Source organism: Haematobia irritans, chromosome 3, assembly GCF_050003625.1.
Source record: "Haematobia irritans isolate KBUSLIRL chromosome 3, ASM5000362v1, whole genome shotgun sequence".
Lineage (NCBI taxonomy): Eukaryota > Metazoa > Arthropoda > Insecta > Diptera > Muscidae > Haematobia > Haematobia irritans.
The window spans coordinates 71,588,411-71,616,011 of NC_134399.1; the positions used below are offsets into that span (position 1 = coordinate 71,588,411).

A 27,601-nucleotide genomic window follows, 5' to 3' on the forward strand; every position below is an offset into this window, starting at 1 on the left:
AATTTATATACGTTTATTTTTATACCCGCCACCATAAGATGGGGGTATATTAACTTTGACATTCCGTTTGTAACACATCGAACTATTGCTCTAAGACCCCCTAAGGTATATATATTCTGGGTCGCGGTGAAATTCTGAGTCGATCTGACCATGTCCGTCCGTCCGTCCGTCTGTTGAAGTCACGCTAACTTCCGAATGAAACAAGCTATCGACTTGAAACTTGGCACAAGTAGTTGCTGTTGATGTAGGTCGGATGGTATTGCAAATGGGCCATATCAGTCCACTTTTACGTATAGCCCCCATATAAACGGACCCCCTAAATTTGGCTTGCAGGCCCTCTAAGAGAAGAAAATTTCATCCGATCCGGCTGAAATTTGGTACATGGTGTTAGTGTATGGTTTCTAACAACCACGCAAAAATTGGTCCAAATAGGTCCATAATTACATATAGTCCCCATATTAACCGATCCCCCGATTTGGCTTGCGGAGCCTCTAAGAGAAGCAAATTTCATCCGATCCGGCTAAAATTTGGTACATGGTGTTAGTATATGGTCTCTAATAACCATGCAAAAATTGGTCCACATCGGTCCATAATTACATATAGCCCCCATATAAACCGATAACCAGATTTGGCTTGCGGAGCCTCTAAGAGAAGAAAATGCATCCGATCCGGCTGAAATTTGGTACATGGTGTTTATATATGGTCTCTAACAACCATGCAAAAATTGGTCCACATCGGTCAATAATTATATATAGCCCCCATATAAACCGATCCCCTTTGGAAGAGCAAAATTCATCTGATTCAGTTGATATTTGGACGTGATGTTAGTATATGGTATCCAACAACCATGCAGGAATTGTTTTATATCAGTCCATAATTATATATAACCCCCATATAAACCGATCCCTCTAAGAGAAGCAAATTTCATCCGATCCGGAACCTCTTGGAAGACCAAAATTCATCTGATTCAGTTGATATTTGGTACGTGGTGTTAATATATGGCCTCAAACATCCATACAAAAATTGTCGAAATCGGCCTTTTGGAGAAGAAAACTTCATCCGATCTGATTGAAATTTGGTACGTGGTGGTAGTATATGATATTTAACAATCATGCCAAAAGTGGTCCATATCAGTCCATAATCATATATAGCCCCCATATAAACCGATCCCGAGATTTGGTTTTGGAGCCTCTTGGTACATTGTGCTAGTATATGGCCGTTAACAACCATGCCTAACTAGGTCCATATCGGTCTATAGTTATATATAGCCCTCATATCAAGTTCATAATTGTATATAGCCCCCATATAAGCGACCCCCATATTTCAATGCTGGCTCACTACGTACAGTGCAAAAGCCCATATCGATTCGTAATTATTTGTAGACTTACCTACACATACCTTTCTTGTCTAATATATACCACGTATGGACTAGCTCACAATTTAGAAAACGATTTAAGATACCACAACCCAAGTAATTCGATTCTGGATGACAGTCTTTCGTAGAAGTTTCTACGCTATCCATGGTGGAGGGTACATAAGATTCGGCCTGGCCGAACTTACGGCCATATATACCTGTTATAATTCATAAAGATTGAAAGAACAAAAATTTTTTCTAAACTAAAACAAGTAAGGAAAGTCTAAAGTCGGGCGGAGCCGACTATATTATACACTGCACCACTTTGTATATCTAAATTTTCGATACCATATCACATCCGTCAAATGTGTTGGGGCTATATATAAAGGTTTGTCCCAAATACATACATTTAAATATCACTCGATCTGGACAGAATTTGATAGACTTCTACAAAATCTATAGACTCAAAATTTAAGTCGGTTAATGCACTAGGGTGGAACACAATGTTAGTAAAAAAAATATGGGAAACATTTAAATCTGGAGCAATTTTAAGAAAACTTCGCAAAAGTTTATTTATGATTTATCGCTCGATATATATGCATTAGAAGTTTAGGAAAATTAGAGTCATTTTTACAACTTTTCGACTAAGCAGTGGCGATTTTATAGGGAAAATGTTGGTATTTTGACCATTTTTGTCGAAATCAGAAAAATATATATATGGGAGCTATATCCAAATCTGAACCGATTTCAACCAAATTTGGCACGCATAGCTACAATGCTAACTCTACTCCCTGGTTAAAATTTCAACTAAATCGGAGTTAAAAATTGGCCTCTACGGTCATATGAGTGTAAATCGGGCGAAAGCTATATATGGGAAATATATCTAAATCTGAACCGATTTCAACCAAATTTGGCACGCATAGCTACAATGTTTATTCTACTCCCTGTGCAAAATTTCAACTAAATCGGAGCAAAAAATTGGCCTCTGTGGTCATATGAGTGTAAATCGGGCGAAAGCTATATAAGGGAGCTATATCTAAATCTGAACCGATTTCAACCAAATTTGGCACGCATAGCTACAATGCTAATTATACTCCCTGTGCAAAATTTCAACTAAATCGGAGCAAAAAATTGGCCTCTGTGGTCATTTGAGTGTAAATCGGGCGAAAGCTATATATGGGAGCTATATCTAAATCTGAACCGATTTCAACCAAATACATAGTTACAATGCTAATTCTACTGCCTATGCAAAATTTCAACTAAAACGGAGCAAAAATTGGCCTCTGTGGGCAAATGAGTGTAAATCGGGCGAAAGCTATATATGGGAGCTATATCTAAATCTGAACCGATTTGGCTGATATTTTGCAAGTTTTTCGAGACTCATAAAATATTTGGATGTATGGAATTTGAGGAAGATCGGTTGATATACACGCCAATTATGACCAGATCGGTGAAAAATATATATGGCAGCTATATCTAAATCTGAACCGATTTTTTCCAAAATCAATAGGGATCGTCTTTGAGCCGAAACAGGACCCTATACCAAATTTTAGGACAATCGGACTAAAACTGCGAGCTGTACTTTGCACACAAAAATACATAAACAGACAGGCAGACAGACGGACAGACGGACAGACAGACAGACGGACATCGCTAAATCGACTCAGAATTTAATTCTAAGACGATCGGTATACTAGACGATGGGTCTCAGACTTTTCCTTCTTGGCGTTACATACAAATGCACAAACTTATTATACCGTGTACCACAGTAGTGGTGAAGGGTATAAAAAATGATATCGATTCTTGATGCAGTTATAATCCAAATTAAAAAATTTTTTAATTTAAAATAGCTTCATATCACTTTAAACATGTGGTTTTTAATCAAAATTGTTTGGTGTGCCAATATTTATGTACCTCACTGTATATTTTTAGCCCGATTTCACTCAAATGTCCACAGAGGCCATGAGTAGAGTAGACTCACCATTCCTACTATGTTAATCGTTTCCAATTTAGATATAGCTCCCATATATACCTTTGACACGATCTAGATTCATATGAAACATAACAAATTCCGATGATCCTGAAATGTGGTACAGAATGTTTACTTGATATTTTAGAAATGGGTGAAAATATGACCAAAATCCGTGCAGATTAAAATATAGCTCCCATATATACATATGCTTGATCGATAGGGGAAATATGGCTACAATACCTGCATTTTACCCCGAGATTCAAGGAGGATTTTAGTCCAATTCACGTGATATTTAACCCAGAGAGTAGATTTAATATTTTGTTTAAGTGCCAAATTTGATACGTTACGGCTCCTACTTCTGCAAATACTACCCGACTTGGTCAAATATTGTATAAAAATAATTCTAATTTGTATCTATCTAATGATAAAGAATTAATGCTTAACTTTTGCAAAATTGCACTCAAATAGTATAGATTCATATATTTCACATATTTTGCTGCGTAAGGGTGCAGGGTATAATATATTCAGTCCCGACCGACTTTAGAGTTTCCTTACTTGTTTTTTAATGGGATTTTGTTCCGTCTCAGAACATTAACCGATTTAAATTTTAAGACTAGAGATTTTGTAGAAGTCTAAAAATATGTTATTCAAATCGGTTCAGAATTAAATGAATGTATGTGAAATATAATCCTTTATATATAGCATCCAACAAATTTGCAGGATTTGAGATGGTATCGAAAATGTAGATCCACAAAATGGAACAGGGTATAATATAGTCGGCCCCGCCCAACTTTGGTTTTCTCTTTTCGTTAATTTCTTTTTATACCCTGCGCCACACTGTGGAACAGGGTATTATAAGTTAGTGCATATGTTTGTAACACCCAGAAGGAGACGAGATAGACACATGGTGTCAGGGTGGGTCCCTGAGTCGATATAACCATGTCCGTCTGTCCGTCCGTCCGTCTGTCCGTCCGTCCGTCCGTCTGTCTGTGAACACATTTTTGTGATCAAAGTCTAGGTCGCAATTTAAGTCCAATCGCCTTCAAATTTGGCACATGTTCCTAATTTGGGTCAGAATAGAACCCTATTGATTTTGGAAGAAATCGGTTCAGATTTAGATATAGCTCCCATATATATCTTTCGCCCGATATGCACTAATATGGACCCAGCAGCCAGAGTTTTATACCGATTTACTTGAAATTTTGTACAAACATAACACTTAGTCAGATTTAGATATAGCTCCCATATATATATTTGGGCCGATATGGACTTATATGGGCCCAGAAGCCACATTTTTGGCCGAATTTAGTTGAAATTTTACACTAGGAGTACAATTAGAAGTATAGTCAAGTGTGCAAAATTTGATTGAAATCGGCTCATATTTAGATATAGCTCCCATATATATCTTTCGCCCGATATGGACTAATATGGTCCTAAAAGCCAGAGTTTTGGCCCAATTTGGTTGAAATTTTTCACAGGGAGTAGATTTAGCATTGTAGCTATGCGTGCCAAATTTGGTTGAAATCGATTCAGATTTAGATATAGCTCCCATATATATCTTTCGCCCGATATGCACTTATATGGACCCAGAAGCCAGAGTTTTATCCCGATTAGCTTGAAATTTTGCACAAGGAGTACAATTGGTAGTATAGTCATGTGCGCCAAATTTGATTGAAATCGGTTCAGATTTAGATATAGCTCCCATATATATCTTTCGCCCGATAAGCACTTATATGGACCCAGAAGCCAGAGTTTTATCCCGATTAGCTTGAAATTTTGCACAAGGAGTACAATTGGTAGTGTAGTCATGTGTGCCAAATTTTATTGAAATCGGTTCAGATTTAGATATAGCTCCCATATATATGTTTTTCTGATTTCGGAAAAAATGGTCAAAATACTAACATTTTCCTTGTAAAATCGCCACTGCTTAGTCGAAAAGTTGTAAAAATGACTCTACTTTTCCCAAACTTCTAATACATATATATCGAGCGATAAATCATAAATAGACTTTTGCGCGGATTCCTTAAAATTGCTTCAGATTTAAATTTTCCCATATTTTTTTACTAACATTGTGTTCCACCCTAGTGCATTAGCCGACTTAAATTTTGAGTCTATAGATTTTGTTAAAGTCAATAAAATTCTGTCCAAATCGAGTGATATTGAAATGTATGTATTTGGGACAAACCTTTATATAAAGCACCCAACACATTTGACGGATGTGATATGGTATTGTAAATTTAGATATACAAAGTGGTGCAGGGTATAATATAGTCGGCCCTGCCCGACTTTAGACTTTCCTTACTTGTTGAATTTTCATTTATATTTCTAGTATAAGTTTTAATTGTTGAAAAAAAAAATAAATATGTTAATGTTTATGCAATAATAAATCGTTATGATCTATTTCAATAAGGGAATCGTTAAATTAATTTTCTTGAAAAAATTGCGGAACGCTTTTAATTTTTATTTCCACACCATTTATTAAAATTTCCACCTAAATCTCTATCTGCAGATACGAAATAGTACAAGTTTTATTAACTTATCATCCAACGGTTGGAATATTTGATTTTGTTTGATTTCGAAAGAAATAAAAAAAAATACAAGAACTTTGATGTGTTTGACTTAAATTTTAATTAGTAATTTAACATCCAGGAAAATGCAATAACACTCGTCAAATTGCCAAAAAAAAATATGTTAGCCAATTAATCACCATCTCCACTGGGGTAATGGATTTTCCGTCTGTTTGTGATTGTGTTTATTATTATCTTCTATCGTGGTCATGGGAAAATAGGGAAATAGGCGAAATGCCGGCAACGCCACTCGCAAATGCACACATACACATAGTCATTCGTACGCATGCAAACTTAATGATAGAAATACAACGAACTACAATTCAAAATTTCATTGTTTTTATAGAACAACAATCCCCGTACATAAAATAAATGTTTAAAAATGAAATTATTTATGAGTTTTAAAAATAGACAAGACAGACAGTCAGCCGACCAACTGACCGGCTATTTACTGTATCGTGCAGAGACAATTTGTGTGAGTTTGTGCCTGTTTTATTTTCCTTCTTTTTTTCCTTCAGACAATACGACGAATTGCCAGACGGACGGAAATTTGTATGGTCATGCCGTCAGTTTGATTTTCTTACTTGATTATTTGTCTAATTTTTGCATTTTGACGTTTGCTTCGAAGATTTGTGTTGGTGTGTCTGTGTCTGCTTGAGTGTGTGTGTGTGGGGCTGTGAAAACTATGAGAATATTTTGCGAATGGAGGGCATGTTCTTGTGACCTAAAATTAACTACGTTAAGGGAGAAAAGAAAAACAGCGAAGTCATATGAAGGATAATTTGAAAAATTTTTCTTTTTATACCCTTCACCACTACTGTGCTACAGGATAGTATAATAAATTTGTGCATTTGTATGTAACGCCTAGAAGGAGCAGTCATAAATCCATTTTTGTGTACCGACCGTCTTACAATTAAATTCTTAGTCGATTTACTGATGTCTGTCTGTCTGTTGATGTAGGTTTGTGGACAAAGTACAGCTCGCATTTTAAGTCCGAAGGACCAGTCTGAGATCCATCGCTTAGTGTACCGACCGTCTTCGAGTTAAATTCTTAGCCGATTTACTGATGGCCGTCTTTCTGTCCGTCTGCACGTCTGTTGATGTAAGCATTTTTGTGTGCAAAGTACAGCTCGCAATTTAAGTCCGAACGTCTTCAAATCCCGCTCACGAATAACATAATAACGCTTACGATTTGGATTCGCTTACAATTTTAATGATACCTATGATGTTAAAAGTTTCATAACGCTCTCGATTTTAGTAATACACTTTACACATACACTGAAAAAACAGTGAACCCACCATGAAGAACTATTTTGCTTAATTTTAGTAAAATTAGATTATTTTTTAGAAATTTTTAACTAAACAGAATTACAAACGCTGACATCATGTCGATATCACAAAAATAAGTAAATATTTTTCGACAAATTCAAGAAAATTTATTAGGCATAATCAATTTGTTTTTCCCTTGTTAAAGAATATTTTGTAGTTTGAAGGAAAAAATTGGAGTTCGAATTGTAAGAACGTCTTTAGTGCCACACGAAGTGCAAGATGGGCGCCTTTATAGTAAAATTTACAAATTTAAAGAAGTAATGAATTATTTTGTGAGAAGTACGAATATAGTAAATAACAAGTATATACAGCCATAAGCTCGGCCAGGCCGAATACTATGTACCCTCCACCATGGATTGCATAGATAGTTGTACTAAAGACTGTCATCCACAATCAAATTACTTGGGTTGCGGTAACACTTGCCGATGACAAGGTATCTTAAAACTTCTTAACACCGTCTTATCAATTGTAAGTTAGTCCGTACGGGGTATATATTAAACAAAAATAAAAAGGCCGATTAAATACGTATATAATTCAGCTTGACAAAATTTTCTATAGAAATAAAATCTTGACAAAATTTGGTATAGTAATAAAATTTTGACAACATTTTCTATAGAAATAACATTTTGACAAAATTGTCTTTAGATATAAAATTTTGACAAAATTTTCTATAGAAAAAAAATTTTGACAAAATTTTTTAAAAAAATAAAATTTTGACAAAATTTTCTATAGAAATAAAATTTTGACAAAACTTTCTATAGACAAAAATTGTGACAAAATTTTCTATAGAAATAAAAACTTGACAAAATTTGGTATAGTAATAAAATTTTGAAAAAATTTTCGATAGAAATAAAATTTTGACAAAACTTTCTATAGCAATAAAATTTTGACAAAATTTTCTATAGAAATAAAATTTTGACAAAATTTTCTATAGAAACAAAATGTTGACAAAATTTTGTATAGTAATAACATTTTGACAAAATTTTCTATAGTAATACAATTTTGACAACATTTTCTATAGAAATAAAAGTTTGGTAGATTATATTTGGGGATCGGCTATACATAACTATAGACCGATATGGACCAATTTTGGCATGGTTGTTATCGGCCATATACTAGCGCAATGTACCAAATTTCACCACGTACCAATTTTCAACCGGATCGGATCAATCTTGCTCATCCACGAGGCTCCGGAGGTCAAATCTGGGGATCGGTTTATATGGGGGCTATATATAATTATGGACCGATGTGGAGCAATTTTTGTATGGTTATATATATATATATATATATATATATATATATATATATATATATATATATATATATATATATATATATATATATATATATATATATATATATATATATATATATACTTATATACTATATTTCGATGTGTTACAAACGGAATGACGAAGTTAATATACCCCCATCCTGTGGTGGAGGGTATGAATATAAAGTTTAATTGGCTTTAGTGAAATGGAGGGTTCACTTTTTTTAGTGTAGAATTTTAGGATTCTCGACAAAAATAATTTTGACTCTCACTCCAATTTACACACACTCAAAAGTAAACATCAAACGGAAGAAACGACTCAATCAAGAGTCGCTATAATTTCAATCAATTAGACGCTTTTTCGTGAGTCACGAAATTTCTGGTGAATGGCGGGATTTTTCGTGAGTCAGAGTTTTACATGAGCATGACTCGTGAGTAAAATTTTTCCGTCGTGATTGAGCTTGAGTAAAATTATTTCACGTCACACTTCTAATTGTAGCCCCTCTAGGGCAAGCAAATATTCAAGGGTATGTGAACAGTACCAGTCTCCACGGTGGATTATCCTATCTTAGTAATGTTGCTGACATTTATGAGTGTTTCAAAGCTTCTACAATTGCTTCCACCGCAGTGTCAAATGCCGTTCGGACTCGGCTATAAAAGAGAGGCTTCTTGTCATTGTGCTAAACATGGAATCGGACAGCACTAAGAGATAAGTATGAACATTTTTTGCTTTTAAAGAGTTTTTGATACAACACCCATAACTCATTAGGTATGAAATAGAACCAACATTCACGATTTTTCTTACCTCCGTATACAAACAAGATTTCCCTTTTATGTTTCTTTTCGAAAAATACAGGATAATAAGAACTAAATCTTGGAAAACAATGAATAATAATTTCTTTAAGTGAATGACTCTAAAAGGAAATGACAACTGTAAATAAAGTCTACTTTTGTTTATAGTTTATGCTCTTTAATACTGAGATTTGGATTATGGCTTATAAGAGGATGAGTAACGTTAGGAATTTTTACTTTCATATATCCTGCTGTAAAGAATGTCGGCTCCAAGTAAACGATTTTTATTTGCTAATGCTCGTTGCGACGTAATATGTTAGACAAAACAAAAGGAAATGATACAATTGAAGGTTTGAGTTCCTGAAACAAACACACATACGTACACACACGCAAAAACATTCTAAGAGATTAATGTGTGTGTGTGTGTATATGAAATACATGGATAGATATGTGGGTGTGTATGAAGACAAAATCTTTACTCGAAAATATTATTATAACAATTGTTGTGGGACTTTTATATTGTTTGGAATACATTGATGAACACTGTCTTACAGATATTTTCATTGTTGGGATTCTAATAAACTCCGAGATCTTAAGCCAAGACAAAATTCAATATTGGTAAAGTTGTCAATTCCAATGTCTCTGGTATTTTGCTAGTTTTTAGCAAAATCATAAATCAAGTTTGAAGAAGATCGAGAAACCAAAATTGATATGTGGCATATTAAAGCGTTGTTATGGAAAGTATGTGGTGTCAAATTTGAAGATTTAAGGACAGATGACCTGAACTTTATAATCAGAGAAGGAATATTATCACCCTCAACATGTTTCAAGGACAAAATGTTCTTTTCACGTTTTTTTTGGCTAAATATTGTTTGCTTGAAAATCATATAAATGGAGATTTTTTTTAGGTATTATCATTTTGGCAACACTGGTTTAAACAGCTGACACACGTTTCGTTTTAATATATTCCATTTACGTCTATACTTTAAGCATGAATCGTCTTGCAAACGAACAACGTTTGCAAATTATTGAAATTTATTATTATAATAAAAATGCGTGCTCTCTCAAGAAAATTTATTGCGCGCTTCTTAATGAAAAATCAAGTTCAGTGACAAAGCTCATTTTGCCACACTGGATACGTATATAAGAAGAATTGTCGATTTTAGAGTGAAGATCAGATAGCAAATGCTAGCAGTGCATCCAGAAAAAATCACAGTTTGTTGTGATTTATTGGTTGGTTGCATCATTGGACTGTGTACTTTATACCAAATTAATTAAAAAAAAACGGGTTAAAAAGTATAAATAATAGAAATACAAAAAATAAACAACAATTAAAGTTATTCGACAAAATTGACAAATAATTTAATGAAAACTTAACTCTTAAAATGCTTTCAGTAGGTAAGTTGAAATGCGATTTTTAATTTGTTTTCAATTGCGTCAAATATTAAAAATACACTTTGCGTTTGAAAAATATAACGAAAATAATGCTATTGCATACCTGCTTATATTTAGGAACTTGGATTGACTTCCCGTATCTTTTTTTCTCATAATCCATGCCAGAATTGTTCCGAATTTGGTTGAGAATTGCTCCACTATATAAGGTCTATAATATTTTCTTTATCCCCAAAAATCCCCCTAATAAATGTACCCGTAAAAATCCCCGTAAACGTGAAAAACCCCTAAATTTGGGGGGGAAACCCCCAAACACTGGACTGTACTTCTCCTTCTTCAGATAATACGAGTCGTAATATAACTGAGAATGGTGAGCGGTACCGTGTGTTAATATCTAAAATTTTTCTACGTATGCTATCAACAAGACGGTGTCAGCACTCGTACAAATGCAGTTATTGAGAGGTGAGTTCGGTGAACCGGTAAATTGTTTGTATTATTCAAACATTTTGCATTCAAACATATTATATTTACAAAAATGTTATGTCCCAAATATAATATGTTCTAACATATTGACATATATGTCCTAAACATGTAATGCTAGTTTATGAACATTATATGCTTGCACTTAAACTTAAATGTATTAAAAAATTTGAGTTCCAAACATATAATTTTTACACCCAAACATATGAAAAACAGTCTTTTTCGTCCGTGAAGAAGGAGACGTGACATATACCATGTTCGTCTGTCCGTCCTTCCATCTGTCTGGGAACACATGTTTGTGTTCAAAGTCTAGATCGCAGTTTTAGTCCATATCTTTGTTTTAGCACATTTGTTTTCAACATGGTGTATTTGGCAATAATCCTCAGAGAAAGTCCCTGAGTAAATGTAGCCATATCCGTCTGTCCATCCGCCGGTCTGCATGTGAATCCATTTTTGCGATCAAAGTCGATGTTACAGTTTTAGTCGAAACGACTTCAAATTTATCACAAGTATTTGTTTTGAATCAAACTTGAATCCTATTGATTTGGAAAGAATTTGGTTCAGATTGAGATATAGTTCCCATATATATATTTCAACCGATATGTTCCTATATGACCAGAGAAGTCAGAGTTTTACTCTGATTTGCTATAAATGTTTCACAGGAATTTGATTGAAATCAGTTCACATTTAATAGAACTCCCACATATAAAGGGTGGTTAAAATCTCAAGGGCCGATGTTGATTTTGAATAAAACACAAACTATTTAGGAAATTATTGTAATTTTATTTTATTATGATATATTGGTATTACTCAATTATGTATGGAACAAAATATCGGCCAAATGGGCGCCGCGACCTCGGTGGCACACCTTCATCCGATGGTCCAAATTTTCGATGACGCTGAGGCATAATGGTTCTATGCCGTTAATGTGCCGAATTATCTCATCCTTTAGCTCTTGAATTGTTGCTGGTTTATCGACGTACACCTTTTCTTTCAAATAACCCCAAAGAAAAAAGTCCAACGGTGTCAAATCACATGATCTTGGTGGCCAATTGACATCGCCATTACGTGAGATAACACGGCCATTGAATTTGTTGCGCAAAAGAGCCATTGTTTCGTTAGCTGTATGGCAAGTGGCATCGTCCTGCTGAAACTACATATCGTCCACATCCATTTCTTCCAATTCGGGCCATAAAAAGTTCGTTATCATCTCACGATAGCGAACACCATTCACAGTAACTGCCTGACCGGCCTCATTTTGGAAAAAAATACGGCCCGATGATGCCGTCAGCCCATAAACCGCACCATACAGTCACTCTTTGTGGATGCATTGGTTTTTCGACAATCACTCTTGGATTCTCATTCGCCCAAATGCGGCAATTCTGTTTATTGACGAAACCACTGAGGTGAAAATGTGCCTGATCACTGAAGATGATTTTCTTCGAAAATTGATCATCCACTGTTGCCATTTCTTGGAACCATTTAACACGTTGTTGGATTGTGTATCTCTCCATGGTTCAAATTGAGTAAGTCTGAAATAGAGAAATGTCAAATAAAATTCGGAAAAAAACTTGGCGTTTAGGTGTGGTTCACATTCAACATCGGCCCTTACAATTTAACCACCCTTTATTTCTCCCTCGATTTACACGCACATGGCGACAGTGACCATCGTTTTACTTTAATTTACGTTAAATTAAAAGTAAAATTAACAATTTAATAATGCATGCCAAATTTGGTTGTAATCGGTCCCGATTTAGGTATAGCAAGCACATATATATTTCGCCCGATTTAAATTCATTGACCAAAGGTTTGCTCCGGAAAAGGTTACTACTGGAATTTGACACAGAGAATACATTTTATATTTTAGCTATTTTAACAAAATTGAAACACAAAATTTGATCGAAATCGGTGCAGATATAAATATAGCTCCCATATAAATGTGTGCTAGGTGCGGGAAATATGGCTAAATTACCCCGGAATTCAACGAAATTTTAGTCCAATTGACTTGATATTTGACATAGAGAGAGATTTAACATTCTATTTAGGTGTGCCGAATTTGATCTAAAGCGGATTAGATTCAAATAAATTTCCCTTGGGCAGAATAGTCACATCCCAGCCCAGAAACAAAATTGGAAGTTCTTCCAAAGGCACAACTTTAAAAGTACTTCCAGAAGATGAACTCCCAATGATGTTCTTTATTTTAACTACACAGGAAGTTATTTTCATTCAATTTTTTATAACATGCTTTTTTCATATGTTTAATGGGTAATTTTAACTTTTTTTTTTCAGATTGGTTAAAAACAGTTTAAGAATTCATCAAATGGTACAAATTATTAAAAATTTGTCAAAAAAAATGCTAAATCCAATCTGAAAAAATTGTGAAATTTTGAAAAAATTTGAGGTCAAGCGATTCCGACAAGCGTTAGAATCCACTAAAAATTATAAAAAATTTTAAAAGTTATTTATTTGACAAAAGATCACATAATAATTTAATTTGCATCCAAAACATTGAATTCGTTGCACTGAATTTGCATCACTTCTTTAAGTGTGATCCGAATTTAATGTTTTGGATGTAAATAAAACTATTCTGTTATATTTTGTCAAATATATAATTTTTATATTTTTTTTTATAATTTTAATGGATTCTAACGCTTGCCAAAAACGTTTGACTACAAATATTTAAAAAAATTCACAATTTTTTCAAATTAGAAATAGAATTTTTTCGACAAAATTTAAATTATTTCTACCATTTTATGAATTTTTACTCTGTTTTTAACCTATTTGAAACAAGAAAAGTTAAAATTAATCATTATTAGTATAAAAAAAACCAAGTTATAAAAAATTGAATTAAAAGAACTTCCTGGGTAGCTAAAATAAAGAACATCATTGGGAGTGGAATTGCTTTTAAAGTTGTGCCTTTGGAAAAACTTCCAAATGTTTTTGCGGGGATGTTAAACACAATTTCAATGATGATTTACCCATAATGTATTCATATCCCACAGGCCGCAATTGCATACTTTCCTACTTGTGCAAACATCGCCCGATTTGGCGAAATATTGATCAAAAATCCACAATTCACCACCTATCGTAATCTAGTCCAATTATTGTAAAAATGTCTCAAATTTACCTATTTCTTTGATTCATATGTATCTCCCGATATAAATATAAAAACGCTTTTACAAAATTGTATAAAAATGGAATTAAAGATTTCCCATATATTTTTTAGTAAAATTTTGTACCGTCTCAGATCATTAGTCGGTTAAACATAGGATTTGTAGAAGTGTCCAAATTTTATACATATCACTTCAGATTTAAATATATGTATAAGAGAATGTTATTTTTTATATATAGCGCCTAAAAAGTTAAGGATTTGCGATGGCATTGAAAATGTAGATGTACAGAGTGGAGCAGGGTATAATATAGTCGGCCTCGCCCAAGCATAGACTTTCCTTACTTGTTTCATTTGATAAAGAAAATATCCTAGTTTGAGTATTTCGAAGTTCAAGATGCGCGCATTTGTGGTACAATTCCAAAAAAATACAGTTCGAAATTGCAAAAATGTCTTTCGAAGTTCAAAATGGGCTCATTTGTGGAGTTAGAAATGAGTTTTGAAATTGCTAAAATGTCACGGCGTTTGTGGTAAAATTGAAAAAAAAAAAACTTTAAGAAATTCTGAATTATTTTCCCTCAGTTTTATTTCAATGTCGCGGCATTTGTGGTAAAATTAAAAATTTTAAGAAATTCTGAATTATTTTCCCTCAGTTTTAATTCATTTAACTATCGTACACAAAAAATGATTAAAGTCAAGGAATGTTTCTCATATTGGAGAAATTTTAACTAAAATATAATAAATTCCATACAATAAAATAAAATAAAATTTTGTTTAGTGCCCTGGTTGGTTTCATTTTTTCTGGGTGTAGCAATAGTCCAATTAAATTAATTCCTTTTATTTATAAAATGAAAATGCATTCATCCATTCCTTACTATTCTCTTCATTGTTGAATAAAATACTTCACTATTAAGAATCTCTCTATTTGTTGCTCAGTGTTTCTCCTGCCAACCTCCCTCATCGCCCCAAAATTCCTTGGTGAAAGTTAACTCTAATAAAATAGAAAAACATATTCATTACATACCACTGCTGAAGGTCGTTCATTTTCTATTGTTGATAGATTTCGGGTATTCAGCATCAAAGCCTCAGGCCACAAACTTCCACGACGGGGCACTTGTGGACCAATCGGAGTAGTTGATGCCGCCTTAACGGCGTAGTTGCCCAAACTATAACGACTAGTGTTACGACAAATCTTGGGCGGAGGTGTTGTTGATGATAAAGGTGAAGAAAATGACAAAGATTTCATAAGATAATGGTCCGGGGTAACAATGGTCGAATTGGATTGATTCAAATTAAAAACGCATTGCTTATTGGGACAACAGTTGGCACTATTCAGGCTACTCTCACTTATGGTGGATGTACGCAAAGCCATTGCACCTTCATAGGATGATGAGGAAGGTGAATTTGTTGAAGTTGTATCAGGCCTAATGGGCAAATATAAAGGAGATGTTGATGTAGACTGCTGAGGTGATGGCTGTGGTTGATAGGGTGGTGGTGATGGTGAGTATTCATTTGAAGTCTCTTCTCTATTATTGGGCAGTGGTATTGAGCTATTGTTGTTGTTGGTGGTGATGTTTTGTTTACTGCACCTGCTGCTGGGAGTATTTAGGGGGCTAATGGTGCTGCTGTTGTTGTTGTTGTTGTTGTTAACATTCTCATTTGTATTATATACCATGGACCCCAATTGTAAAGACGATGCACTTGATGAAGCATCCGATGAGATAGTACGATTCATCATTAGAGGAAAAGGTGAGGTGGCCATTACCTCAGCTGTAGCAGCACAATGTGTTAAAGATAAAGGGGCCAGTGTTGCGTTTGATGTCACTGCTGCCAAGGGAAAACGGGAGGGTTCTTGTGTTGAATGAGTTGATGATGCTGATGTTGATATCGCGGCATCTGATGTCTCAGGCAATTGCTGTTCACTTGCAATGCCGCTTATTGGGGCATCACCACGTTCCATGCATATAGCGTCAGCTAAAGCTGTTGCCGCTGTCTTATGGAAACGCCAATGAACTCTTTGTCGTTTACAATTTAATTTTCTGCAGTTTAAAAATAAAATCGTTTATCTTTGTTATTGGAAAATGGATCCAAACATAGAACGAAAAAGAAAACCAAGAGAATTTATGTTGAAAAAAAGCGAAAAAAAATGCCAGAGCGTCGAACGCATACACATACGCACAAACGGATACAATCACGACAACGACGACGGCAATGACAACGACAACACCAAACAAAAATTCCACAATATTGACACACAACAGTTGGGAAAATTTGCTTGTGTCATTTGTTTAGCGAACGAGGAAATTTTTAAGAAAAAATCTAAAACTAAAACACCATAAAAATACCATGAGAGACAAAGATTGCTAAAAAAAACGGTGATTTAGAGAGGAAATTTCGCGGGACCGAATAGAGGGAAGATTTACTGAATTAAATGAGATTATGAAAATTTGCTTGTTTTCATTTTTTTCTTTTGGTTTTTTGGTATCTCTATGTTTGTTTTTTTTTTCGGAAGGCGAAACGCTTCGTTGACAAAAATCACTGGTTTTCCTGGGAAACTTTTTTTTGAAAACGCAAAAAAAAAACGAAATACGGAAAACGGAAAACCTTATGGTGTGGATTTTTCATATAAACAGAATATGCTTAACACTCTTCTTTGTACATATTCGACAACGGGCTATATTATTATCCAATAAATTTTCTTTTAGCACTCTGCTGTTGTTGTTATTTTCTTTTTTTTCAAATTTTCCAATAACCAGAAAAAAAAAACACACAGAATATTTGAATTTATATCCATCACAAATATATCATCGATATATCGATACAACAGGCATCATCATTATTTTCTTTTTTTTGTTATATATGCATGTAGATATAACACTACTACTATCAGCCTTCCATACATGTGCATCTTTAGTGGCCATATATATGGATGGATGTATGGATTGTGTACACAAAAATTCAATTTGATTATCATTTTTATGGGGAACCAAATCAATCTGGGAGGCCTTAAGTTAACAAACTGCACAAAACAATGACACAAAGTATAACTAAAACACTAAAGCACTGGTTTAAATATTAACATTTTTTTTGATTTTTTTACTTTTCTAAGGATTTTTAAATTTTCTATATTTTTTCGTTGTTTTTTTATTTTGTATTTTTTTTATTTTTTCAATATTTTTTTCTTCAATACTTTGACTTTTCTTCACAATTTTGCCGCGCGTTCATCTTTGCCTGTAGCAATCATTGATTTCACTGAAGCGCTTTATTATTGGCCACGTTGCGTATCAGCCATAACTAAAAGAGCAAAGTAAAGGCAGAGTACTACTATCTGTGCTCAGCCAAATATCCAAAAGACAAAAAAAAAGCGAGAAAAAAATCACAAAAAAAAATGAAAAACCGAAGATGCAAACACATTGATCACCGAACATGAAACTCAATTTGTTGCTCGACATTTTCCTGATGATCGGGGAAAACCTGCAGAGCAGACATAATAAAGGAGTACGAGATATAGCTCATCATCAATGCAGACCACCACAAACATTACCCATCACTAAACTGATGCCTCTTCACCTCCACCCCCTCAAGAGGCAAGCATATTATTCTCTGGGACCATGGCTGCTGTAGCATCAGCTTCGTCATCATCACCATCAGTCTCTACGCCATCATCATTGGTAGTCGTCATCATCTCTAGGTTTTGGCATCGACCAAAGAGTAAATAAAAACATTCTATTTTATTTGATTGTTTCGTTTTGTTTTGTCTTTTTTTTTTCAATTTCAATTTCATACCGCATTTTCATCGTCTTTAAGATGAGCAAAGGCAACAAAAACAAAAATCATTTCATCAAATATGGAGAGGCAGCAGAAGAAATCAAATGCTGGGGAATTTGTCAGCAGTAGTATGGGCCGATTTATTAGAGCACTAAATTCTCAAAAAAAAAAAAAAAACACAAATTATATCCATATAATTATGAATAGGTAAATTCAGGCAAAGCTGACTATGTGATATCCTACACGAATTCACGAATAAATTCGTTAATCATTACTTTTAACGAATTTTTTTTATATTATTATATTTCACTTTAGAAACCCTATTTTGAGGTGATATATAAAAACCATTTGATTTACGCTATTTAAGCAAAATATTTTAAATTTCTAAATCTTAAATACTGAATGATAGGTACTGTGTTCCACACAGTTCTTTGTCAAAATTAGCGACATTTTATTATTTAAATTGAAATCGATTTAAATTAAAATCACAAAAAAAGAAATGAAATTCAGATATTCAAAAAAGAAATGAAACTCAGATATAGGTAATTTTTTATTATAAGTTATCAAAGTGTCACCAAGATGGACAAAAAGGAAAACAACTGAAATTTTCACCTGTTTTACAGACTTTTGCAAAAATAAGATTACTTCTACAAAATTAGCAAAATTTTTTTGAATGGGAAACTAACAACAAATATAAAACAAAATCAAAAAACAGAAATTAAATTCAAAGATATAAGTTTTTGTTACAAGTGTGTTAAAATTGTAAAAAAAAACGTCAACAAAAAACGTTAATTTTTAATTTTTACAGAATTTTATTTTTGTGGATAATAGTTAACAACAAACATAAACTAAAATAAAACAAGTATATACGGCCGTAAGTTCGGCCAGGCCGAAGCTTATGTACCCTCCATCATGGATTGCGTAGAAACTTCTTCTAAACACTGCCATCCACAATCGAATTACTTAAGTTGCGGTAACGCTTGCCGATGGCAAGGTATCGTAAAACCTCCTAACACCATCTTCTAAATATATTAAATCAAAAAAGATCGATCCAATACGTATATAATTCAGTTTGACAAAGTAGACACAAAATTTTGACAAAATTTTCTACAGAAATAAAATTTTAACAAAATTTTCTATAGAAATAAAATTTTCACAACATTTTCTATAGAAATAAAAATTTTGACAAAATTTTCTATAGAAATAAAATTTTGACAAAAATTTCTACAGAAATAAAATTTTGACAAAAATTTTTACAGAAATAAAATTTTAACAAAATTTTCTCTAGAAATAAAATTTTGACAAAATTTTCTATAGAAATAAAATTTTGGTAGATTATTTTTGGCTCTAGTGGCAACCATGATTATGAACCGATATGGACCAATTTTTGTGTGATTGGACCAATTTTGGTATGGTTGTTAGCGACCATATACTAACACCACGTTCCTAATTTGAACCGGATCGGATGAATTTTGCTCCTCCAAGAGGCTCCGGAGGTCAAATCTGGAGAACGTTTTATATGGGGGCTATATATAATTATGGACCGATATGGACCAATTCTGGCACGGTTGTTTAAGATCATATACTAATACCATGTTCCAAATTACAACCGGATTGGATCAAATTTGCTTCTCTTGGAGACTTCGCAAGCCAAATCTGGGGATCGGTTTATATGGGGGCTATATATAATTATGGACCGATATGGACCAATTTTTACATGGTTGTTAGAGACCATATACCAATATCATGTACCAAATTTCAGACGGATCGGATGAAATTTTCTTCTCTTTGAGGCTCCGCAACCCAAATCTGGGGATCGGTTTATATGGGGGCTATATATAATTATGTACCGATGTGGACCAATTTTTGCATGATTGTTAGAGACCATATACCAATATCATGTACCAAATTTCAGCCGGATCGGATGAAATTTGCTTCTCTTTGAGGCTCCGCAAGCCAAATCTGGGGATCGGTTTATATGGGGGCTATATATAATTATAGACCGATGTGGACCAATTTTTGCACGGTTGTTAGAGATCATATGCCAACACCATGTACGAAATTTCAGCCGGATCGGATGAAATATGCTTCTCTTAGAGGCTCCACATGCCAAATCTGGGGATCGGTTTATATGGGGGCTATATATAATTATGGACCGATGTGAACCAATTTTTGCATGGTTGTTAGAGACCATATACCAACACCATATACCAAATTTCAGCCGGATCGGATGAAATATGCTTCTCTTAGAAGCTCAGTAAGCCAAATCTGAGGGTCCCTTTATATGGGGGCTATACGTAAAAGTGGACCGATATGGCCCATTTTCAATACCATCCGACCTACATCGATAACAACTACTTGTGCCAAGTTTCAAGTCGATAGCTTGTTTCGTTCGGAAGTTAGCGTGATTTCAACAGACGGACGGACATGCTTAGATCGACTCAGAATTTCACCACGACCCAGAATATATATACTTTATGGGGTCTTAGAGCAATATTTCGATGTGTTACAAACGGAATGACAAAGTTAATATACCCCCATCCTATGATGGAGGGTATAAAAAGCATAATAAAACAAGCATAAAATGCTATACATGACAAAAACTCGTTCATACAAAATCCCTTTGCTCTTACAAATAAGGGGTTTTACCAAAAGAAAAACATATTTTAAAAATGTTTCTCATACCTCATTCACATTAAATTTCCAAAATCGACTTTAACTAGATTTCAACGATCATTGGCTTTATAGAAAAGGGATTTCAAATCCACTTTCCACTTGGGAGTATATGTTACAGAGGCGATTTTTTTCTGAAGGTGTAGTTAACCCAAAAGAATTGTGTGACAATAAAATTGAGAGATATAATTTTCTTTGGCTTCCTTTGTAAAATATCCCTTTTTGTAGAAAAATCCCAAAACTTTTCTTTTATTTTCTAAAATCAATAGAGTTCTGTTCTGATCCGATTTTAATACATGTGCACAGGTGAAGTCGATTGGGTTAAACCTACCACCTACACCCTCAATATCAATCGCTTCTACACCCTCAAAAAAATGGCTTTTGTAACATATACCTCAAACACATTTTGCTTCAAGCATATATATTTTCAGGATTGGTCCAAACAAAATATTGTTTTTATTGTTCAAAGATATTATGTTTCACCTTAAGGCATACACTGGTAGTAAAAGTTTTAATGAAATTTTCTTTGTGTGGATATATTTTTAAGGCGCCAATTCGTTACTTCCATTGTTTTACTTGCAGCATACTCTCTAGGTCTCACTTTCTAAACACATATATGTTTATAGGCTATTTCCAAATTAATATATGATTGCATCTAAGCATATTATATTTGCAAACATTTTATGGCACAAACATGTTATGCTAGTTTATGAACATTACATGCTTGCACTCAAAAATACTGTGTTAAAAAATTTGAGCTCCAAACATATAATTTTTACAGCCAAACATATGAAAAAGAGTCTTTTTCGTCCGAGTATAACATACACTTCCAAACACATTCTGCTTCAAGCATATATATTATGAAACATAATATGTTTAAATTTAGGCGTACACTGGTCGAAAATCTTTTAATGACTTTTTCTTTGGGTGAATATATTTTTAAGACCTCAATTGGTTACTTCCATTTCTTTGCTTGCATCATATTCTCTCGGTCTCTGTTTCTTAACACATGTATGTTTATAGGCCATTTCTAAATTAATATATGTTTGGATACACACACTGAAAAAAATATTTGCGTGATATTAAAGATTACGCAACCTAAATTTTAGGATGCGAAAATTACAAAATATTAAGGACAAATTTCTTTAAAATAATGAAATTTTAATTAAAATAAAGTTTATAATTTTTGCTTCAAAAATGTTTTTAAATTTAGGACGCAAATGTTGTAAATTTACATCCCTCCATTAAAGTCGCATGTCTTTGAACTAAGGCTAATTTTCCTTAAAGTAAAGAAACACACTTTTGATTTAAAGAATTTTTTGACGTCTTGATTTGAAATTTTTAATCTGTAGAAGTAAAATCTGGAAATTTTACATTGAATTTCAAGCAATTTTCATGATCAGTGCACCTTCTACACCCTCAAGAAGTGAAGTCGGTCTATATGTAGGCATTACCAAATGGACCGATAAAAACTTAATCCGATACACGTTTTTGTGAGCCTAAAACACCAGAATACTTACAATTTCCTGCAAATCAGATAAAAACTACGGTTCCCAGAAACCCAAGGAGTTAAATCGGGAGATCGTTCTTATGGCTATGGGCTATACTAAAATATGGACCGATACTCACTGTTTTCGGCACACATCTTTATGACCCGAAAATACCTCTAGATTTCCAATTTCAGGCAAATAGTATAAAAACTTCGGATTCTAGAAGCCCAAGAAGTAAAATCGGGAAATCGGTCTATATGGGGGCTATACCAAAATATGGACCGATACTCATCATTTTCGGCACACCTCTTTATGGTCCTAAAATACCTCTAGATTTCCAATTTCAGACAAATTGGATAAAAACTATGGTTTCTATAAGCCCAAGACCCCAAATCGGGAGGTCGTTTTATATGGGGACCATACCAAAACATGGACCTATACTCACAATTTTTGGCACAAGTATTTGTGGTCCGACAATACCTCTAGATTTCCAATTTCAGGTAAATTGAATAAAAACTGCGGTTTCTATAAGCCCAAGAAGTAAAATCGGGAGATCGGTCTATATGGGGGCTATACCAAAATATGAACCGATACTCACAATTTTTGGCACACGTATTTGTGGTCCTACAATACCTCTAGATTTCCAATTGCAGGTAAATTGAATAAAATCTGCGGTTTCTATAAGCCCAAGAAGTAAAATCGGGAGATCGGTCTATATGGGGGCTATACCAAAATATGGACCGATACTCACCATTTTTAGCACACCTCTTTATGGTCATAAAATACCCCTAGATTTCAAATTTCAGGCAAATTGGATAAAAACTACGATTTCTATAAGCCCAAGAAGTAAAATCGGGAGATCGGTCTATATGGGGGCTATACCAAAACATGGACCGATACTCACCATTTTTGGCACACCTCTTTATGGTCATAAAATACCTCTAGATTTCAAATTTCAGGCAAATTGGATAAAAACTACGATTTCTATAAGCCCAAGACCCCAAATCGGGAGGTCGGTTTATATGGGGACTATATCAAAACCTGGACCGATATAGCCCATCTTCGAACTTGACCTGCCTGCAGACAAAAGACAAGTTTGTGCAAAACTTCAGCACGATTGCTTCATTATTGAAGACTGTAGCGTGATTACAACAGACAGACAGACAGACAGACAGACGGACATACGGACATCGTAATATCGTCTTAGAATTTCTCCCTGATCAAGTATATATATACTTTATATAGTCGGAAATCGATATTTCGATGTGTTACAAACGGAATGACAAACTTATTATACCCCCGTCACCAGTCTATGGTGGTGGGTATAAAAAGCCACATCTCTGGCTCGGAATAAAGTCAATCAAAAAACTAAACAAAATAAATAAAAATCTCTTTCCAATTAAAAATTATAGAGAAAAACGAGCTCGAGGTCTATATATGTAATCTTTTTATACCCTGCGCCACACTGTGGAACAGGGTATTATAAGTTAGTGCATATGTTTTTTTCAATATTTTGTCTTTTCCAATTAAACTGGATTGTCTTTACCGCTCCAAAAAAGAAATATAAAGATTTTTTTGGTTTTTAATTATTTTTAAATAATTGTATATTAAATAACAAAATTGTACTAACAAAGATTTTTGGTGCATTTTTCTGTTTAGGGATTCACCACGTAAAAACTTACACAGAAAGGAAATTTCAAGTAAACCGAGTCCAGGATATTTGTCACAATAAAAATGGCAATGTTCGAACCCTTTTGATAATATAATAATTGCAAAGTTGATGATTAACTTAAAATACACTCATTTAGTTGGCCAAAGCCTAGAAATAGCCAATAGCAATGGAGGCAAAAAAAAAAAAAAACAAATTAGAACAAAAAAATTTGAACCAAAAAACAAACAAAAAATCGAATACGTCAGCCAAGAAAGCAATGAAGAAAATATGCTAGCGTAGACAAACATATGTCTCTCGTTTATCTTGTAAATTCTTAAGCACGTTGCATGCTTGCTCATTAATTAGTAAAACCAATGAATTTTCCAATTTTTCGTTGTGTGTGTGTTTTTTTTTTTTTGCAATTTTAGCAAAAACATCAACTGCTACAAAGAAAGTGGAAAAAGCAAAACACTTAAAGAGTTTTTTCAGTCACTCAAAAGGATTGAAACAAATGGAATGGAATGATGGAAAGCAAACAACCATGAATCATCGAAATCATGGGATTTCATAGAGTGTCTGTCATGATAGCGTGTCATGTGAATTATTCGTAGGCTTTCATTTGCCTTCTCGTACGACAGCATCTCTTAGTCATAAAGTAATCTGATGGCATTTGCAGATTGTTCGTCAATACATCGAACTTTCACCTTGTAGGATTTTATTGTAGCCCTGGTAATTGAGCTCTCTTTCAGTGGTGTGCATTTTTAGGACTTGCAATGCGTAGCTCTTTTAAGGATTGCAACTTTTCAACAATTTATCGATTTTTTAAGGGATTTGCATCGAAGGGGAGGGTGAGCTTTTAAGAAAAATGTTGGTAATACAGTAGTTTTAGCTTATAGCCCACACTGGGGTCGTCACCCGGGATAAATCCCGTCCCGAAATCTCGGCATTTACGGCACGGGATTAATCCCGAATCCCGGTATATTTTATTTTGAATACTGGGATTTTTCGGGATCTCGAAAAAATAATTTCAATTTGTTAAATTTGTGGCTTTTTTGCATTATTGACACAAGCGTACGAAAATATATATGAAATTGCTTTTAAATTTACTCCTATGTTTTTTTGTTTTTATTTTGTTAATAACATTTAATTAAACTAAACTGGATTAATGTACACACATTTTTTTCGCTGCAGGTTTTTATTATTTAAAATATTATAAAACTCGATCCCGTATGACGGCCCTAGTCCACACCCATACACACAAAAAATTTTTTTCTGATTCAATCACGAAATTAATTGATCCAATTAATTTTTTATTTGAAATGTCTTCAATCACAGAAATGATAGTATCAATTAAAAAAATTAATTTACAGTCAATTAAAAAATTAATTGAACCAATTAAAAAATTAATTGATACTATTAAATTGTGTGATGATTTTTATTTCAATTAAAAAAAATTGTTGAATCAATTACATTTTTAATTGAATATTTTTTAAAACTCAATTAAGATTTTAATTGGAAAAATTTTCGTGACATTTTTTTCTGTGTAGTTACATAATTTTTGTGGACAATATGTGAAATTTTGCAGTTAAGCAAATTTGACTAAGTGCTTATTTTGCACAAGGAGTACATCTGATGGTATTGTGAATTATGACAAATATGTTTGAAATCGGTTTAGATTTTCCGGGTTGGTCCAAACAAAATATTGTTTGTATTGTTCAAACATATTACGTTTCACCTTAGGCATACACTGGTAGAAAAAACTTTAATGAAATTTTCTTTGGGTGTATATATTTTTAAGGCACCAAATGGTTACTTACATTTTTTTTACATGCAACACACTCTCTCGGTTTCTCTTTATAAACACATATGTATATATTTATAGGCAATTTCTAATAAATTTGAACCATGGACGTCGTGAATGGGCAGAATGGTTCCAAGAAATGGCAACAGTGGATGATCAATTTTCGAAGATAATCATCTTCAGTGATGAGGCACATTTTCACCTCAGTGGATTCGTCAATAAACAGAATTGCCGCATTTGGGCGAATGAGAATCCAAGAGTGATTATCGAAAAACCAATGCACCCACAAAGAGTGACTGTTTGGTGCGGTTTATGGGCTGGCGGCATCATCGGGCCGTATTTTTTCCAAAATGAGGCCGGTCAGGCAGTTACTGTGAATGGTGTTCGCTATCGTGAGATGATAACGAACTTTTTATGGCCCAAATTGGAAGATATGGATGTGGACGATATGTGGTTTCAGCAGGACGGTGCCACTTGCCACACAGCTAACGAAACAATGGCTCTTTTGCGCAACAAATTCAATGGCCGTGTTATCTCACGTAATGGCGATGTCAATTGGCCGCCAAGATCATGTGATTTGACACCGTTGGACTTTTTTCCTTGGGGTTATTTGAAAGAAAAGGTGTACGTCGATAAGCCAGCAACAATTCAAGAGCTAAAGGATGAGATAATTCGGCACATTAACGGCATAGAACCTCCATTATGTCTCAGCGTCATCGAAAATTTGGACCATCGGATGAAGGTGTGCCACCGAGGTCGCGGGGCCCATTTGGCCGATATTTTGTTCCATACATAATTGAGTAATACGCGGCACCCATTTGGCCGATATTTTGTTCCATATATAATTGAGTAATACCAATATATCATAATAAAATAAAATTACAATAATTTACTAAATAGTTTGTGTTTTATTCAAAATCAACATCGGCCCTTGAAATTTTAACCACCCGCTTCCTTAAAATAAAGACATTTTTTACGGACCTTCATGGCTTTAAATCTAGGATCAATAAAATTAAAATTGGATACAGATCTCATTCATCGAGTTTTTATTTTCTTTTTGCGATATATTAATAAAGGCATTTATGTAGAAACAAATTCCAAATTATGCCAGATACTTCAAAGTAAAAACAGTTTTCTTAATGCTAAAAAAACTTTGAACCAAAGATGCAAATCCTAAATCCGCTTCCTTAAAATAAAGACATAATAAAGGTATTTATGTAGAAACAAATTCCTATTTCAAAATCCAAATTATGCCAGGTACTTCAAAGTAAAAACAGTTTTCTTAATGCTAAAAAAAAAACTTTAAACCAAAGATGCAAATCCTTAAAATAAGTCTTAGCCTATATTTGAAGCGTTTTTATCTTAAATTTAAAAATTCTATATGTCAATTGAGTTAAAGACGATTTCTTTAAATTAAAAATGTTTTTCTTTATTTTAATCAACATTTGCCTTACTTCAAAGATCTACAACTTCAGCAGAGAGACGCAAAATTTCAAGATTTATGTCCTAAATTAAGTGAAAAAAATTTTGAAGCATGGATTATAAACTTTCTTTTAATTAAGATGTCATTGTTTTAAAGAATTTTGTCCTTAGCATTGCGTAAATTTTGAGTCCTACAATTTAAGTTGCATAATCTTCCATATTAGGTCAATATTTTTTTCAGTGTAGGACATGTTTTTCACAACTTTATTTTAAAGACAATTTTTACTTGAAACATAGCATAAGTTTTACTTGAAGTCGAGTCTGAATTTAAAAATTTAAGTTAACACCTTTTCAAAGGACTTTAATTGCACATGAAGAAAAAGACAGAAAATATCAATAAATGTAATTTTATACCTAATATCAAGTACGTAAAACTTCAATTTAAAAGCCAATTCTATCTTAAAAGTATCCTTAATTAATTTCTCTGCTTCTTTAACTCAGAATCAATACCAAAATCATTAATGTAAA

The 27,601-nt window shown here is 33.6% G+C and overlaps 1 protein-coding gene across 2 annotated transcripts in view; it reads right to left on the reverse strand.

Moving 5' to 3' along the window:
- The window catches only part of SK (small conductance calcium-activated potassium channel), a 966,885-nt gene that overhangs the window by 518,332 nt on the left and 420,952 nt on the right, over positions 1–27,601 (reverse strand). Inside the window, exon 1 of one of the 2 annotated variants that reach the window (XM_075300452.1) lies at positions 15,293–16,326. The exons of the other annotated variant lie outside the window; for it this stretch is intronic. Coding sequence (XP_075156567.1) covers positions 15,293–16,228 — 936 coding nt within the window. The 5' untranslated portion in view covers positions 16,229–16,326. Of the gene's footprint in view, positions 1–15,292; positions 16,327–27,601 lie in introns of those variants that run through there. 2 annotated transcript variants of the gene reach the window in all.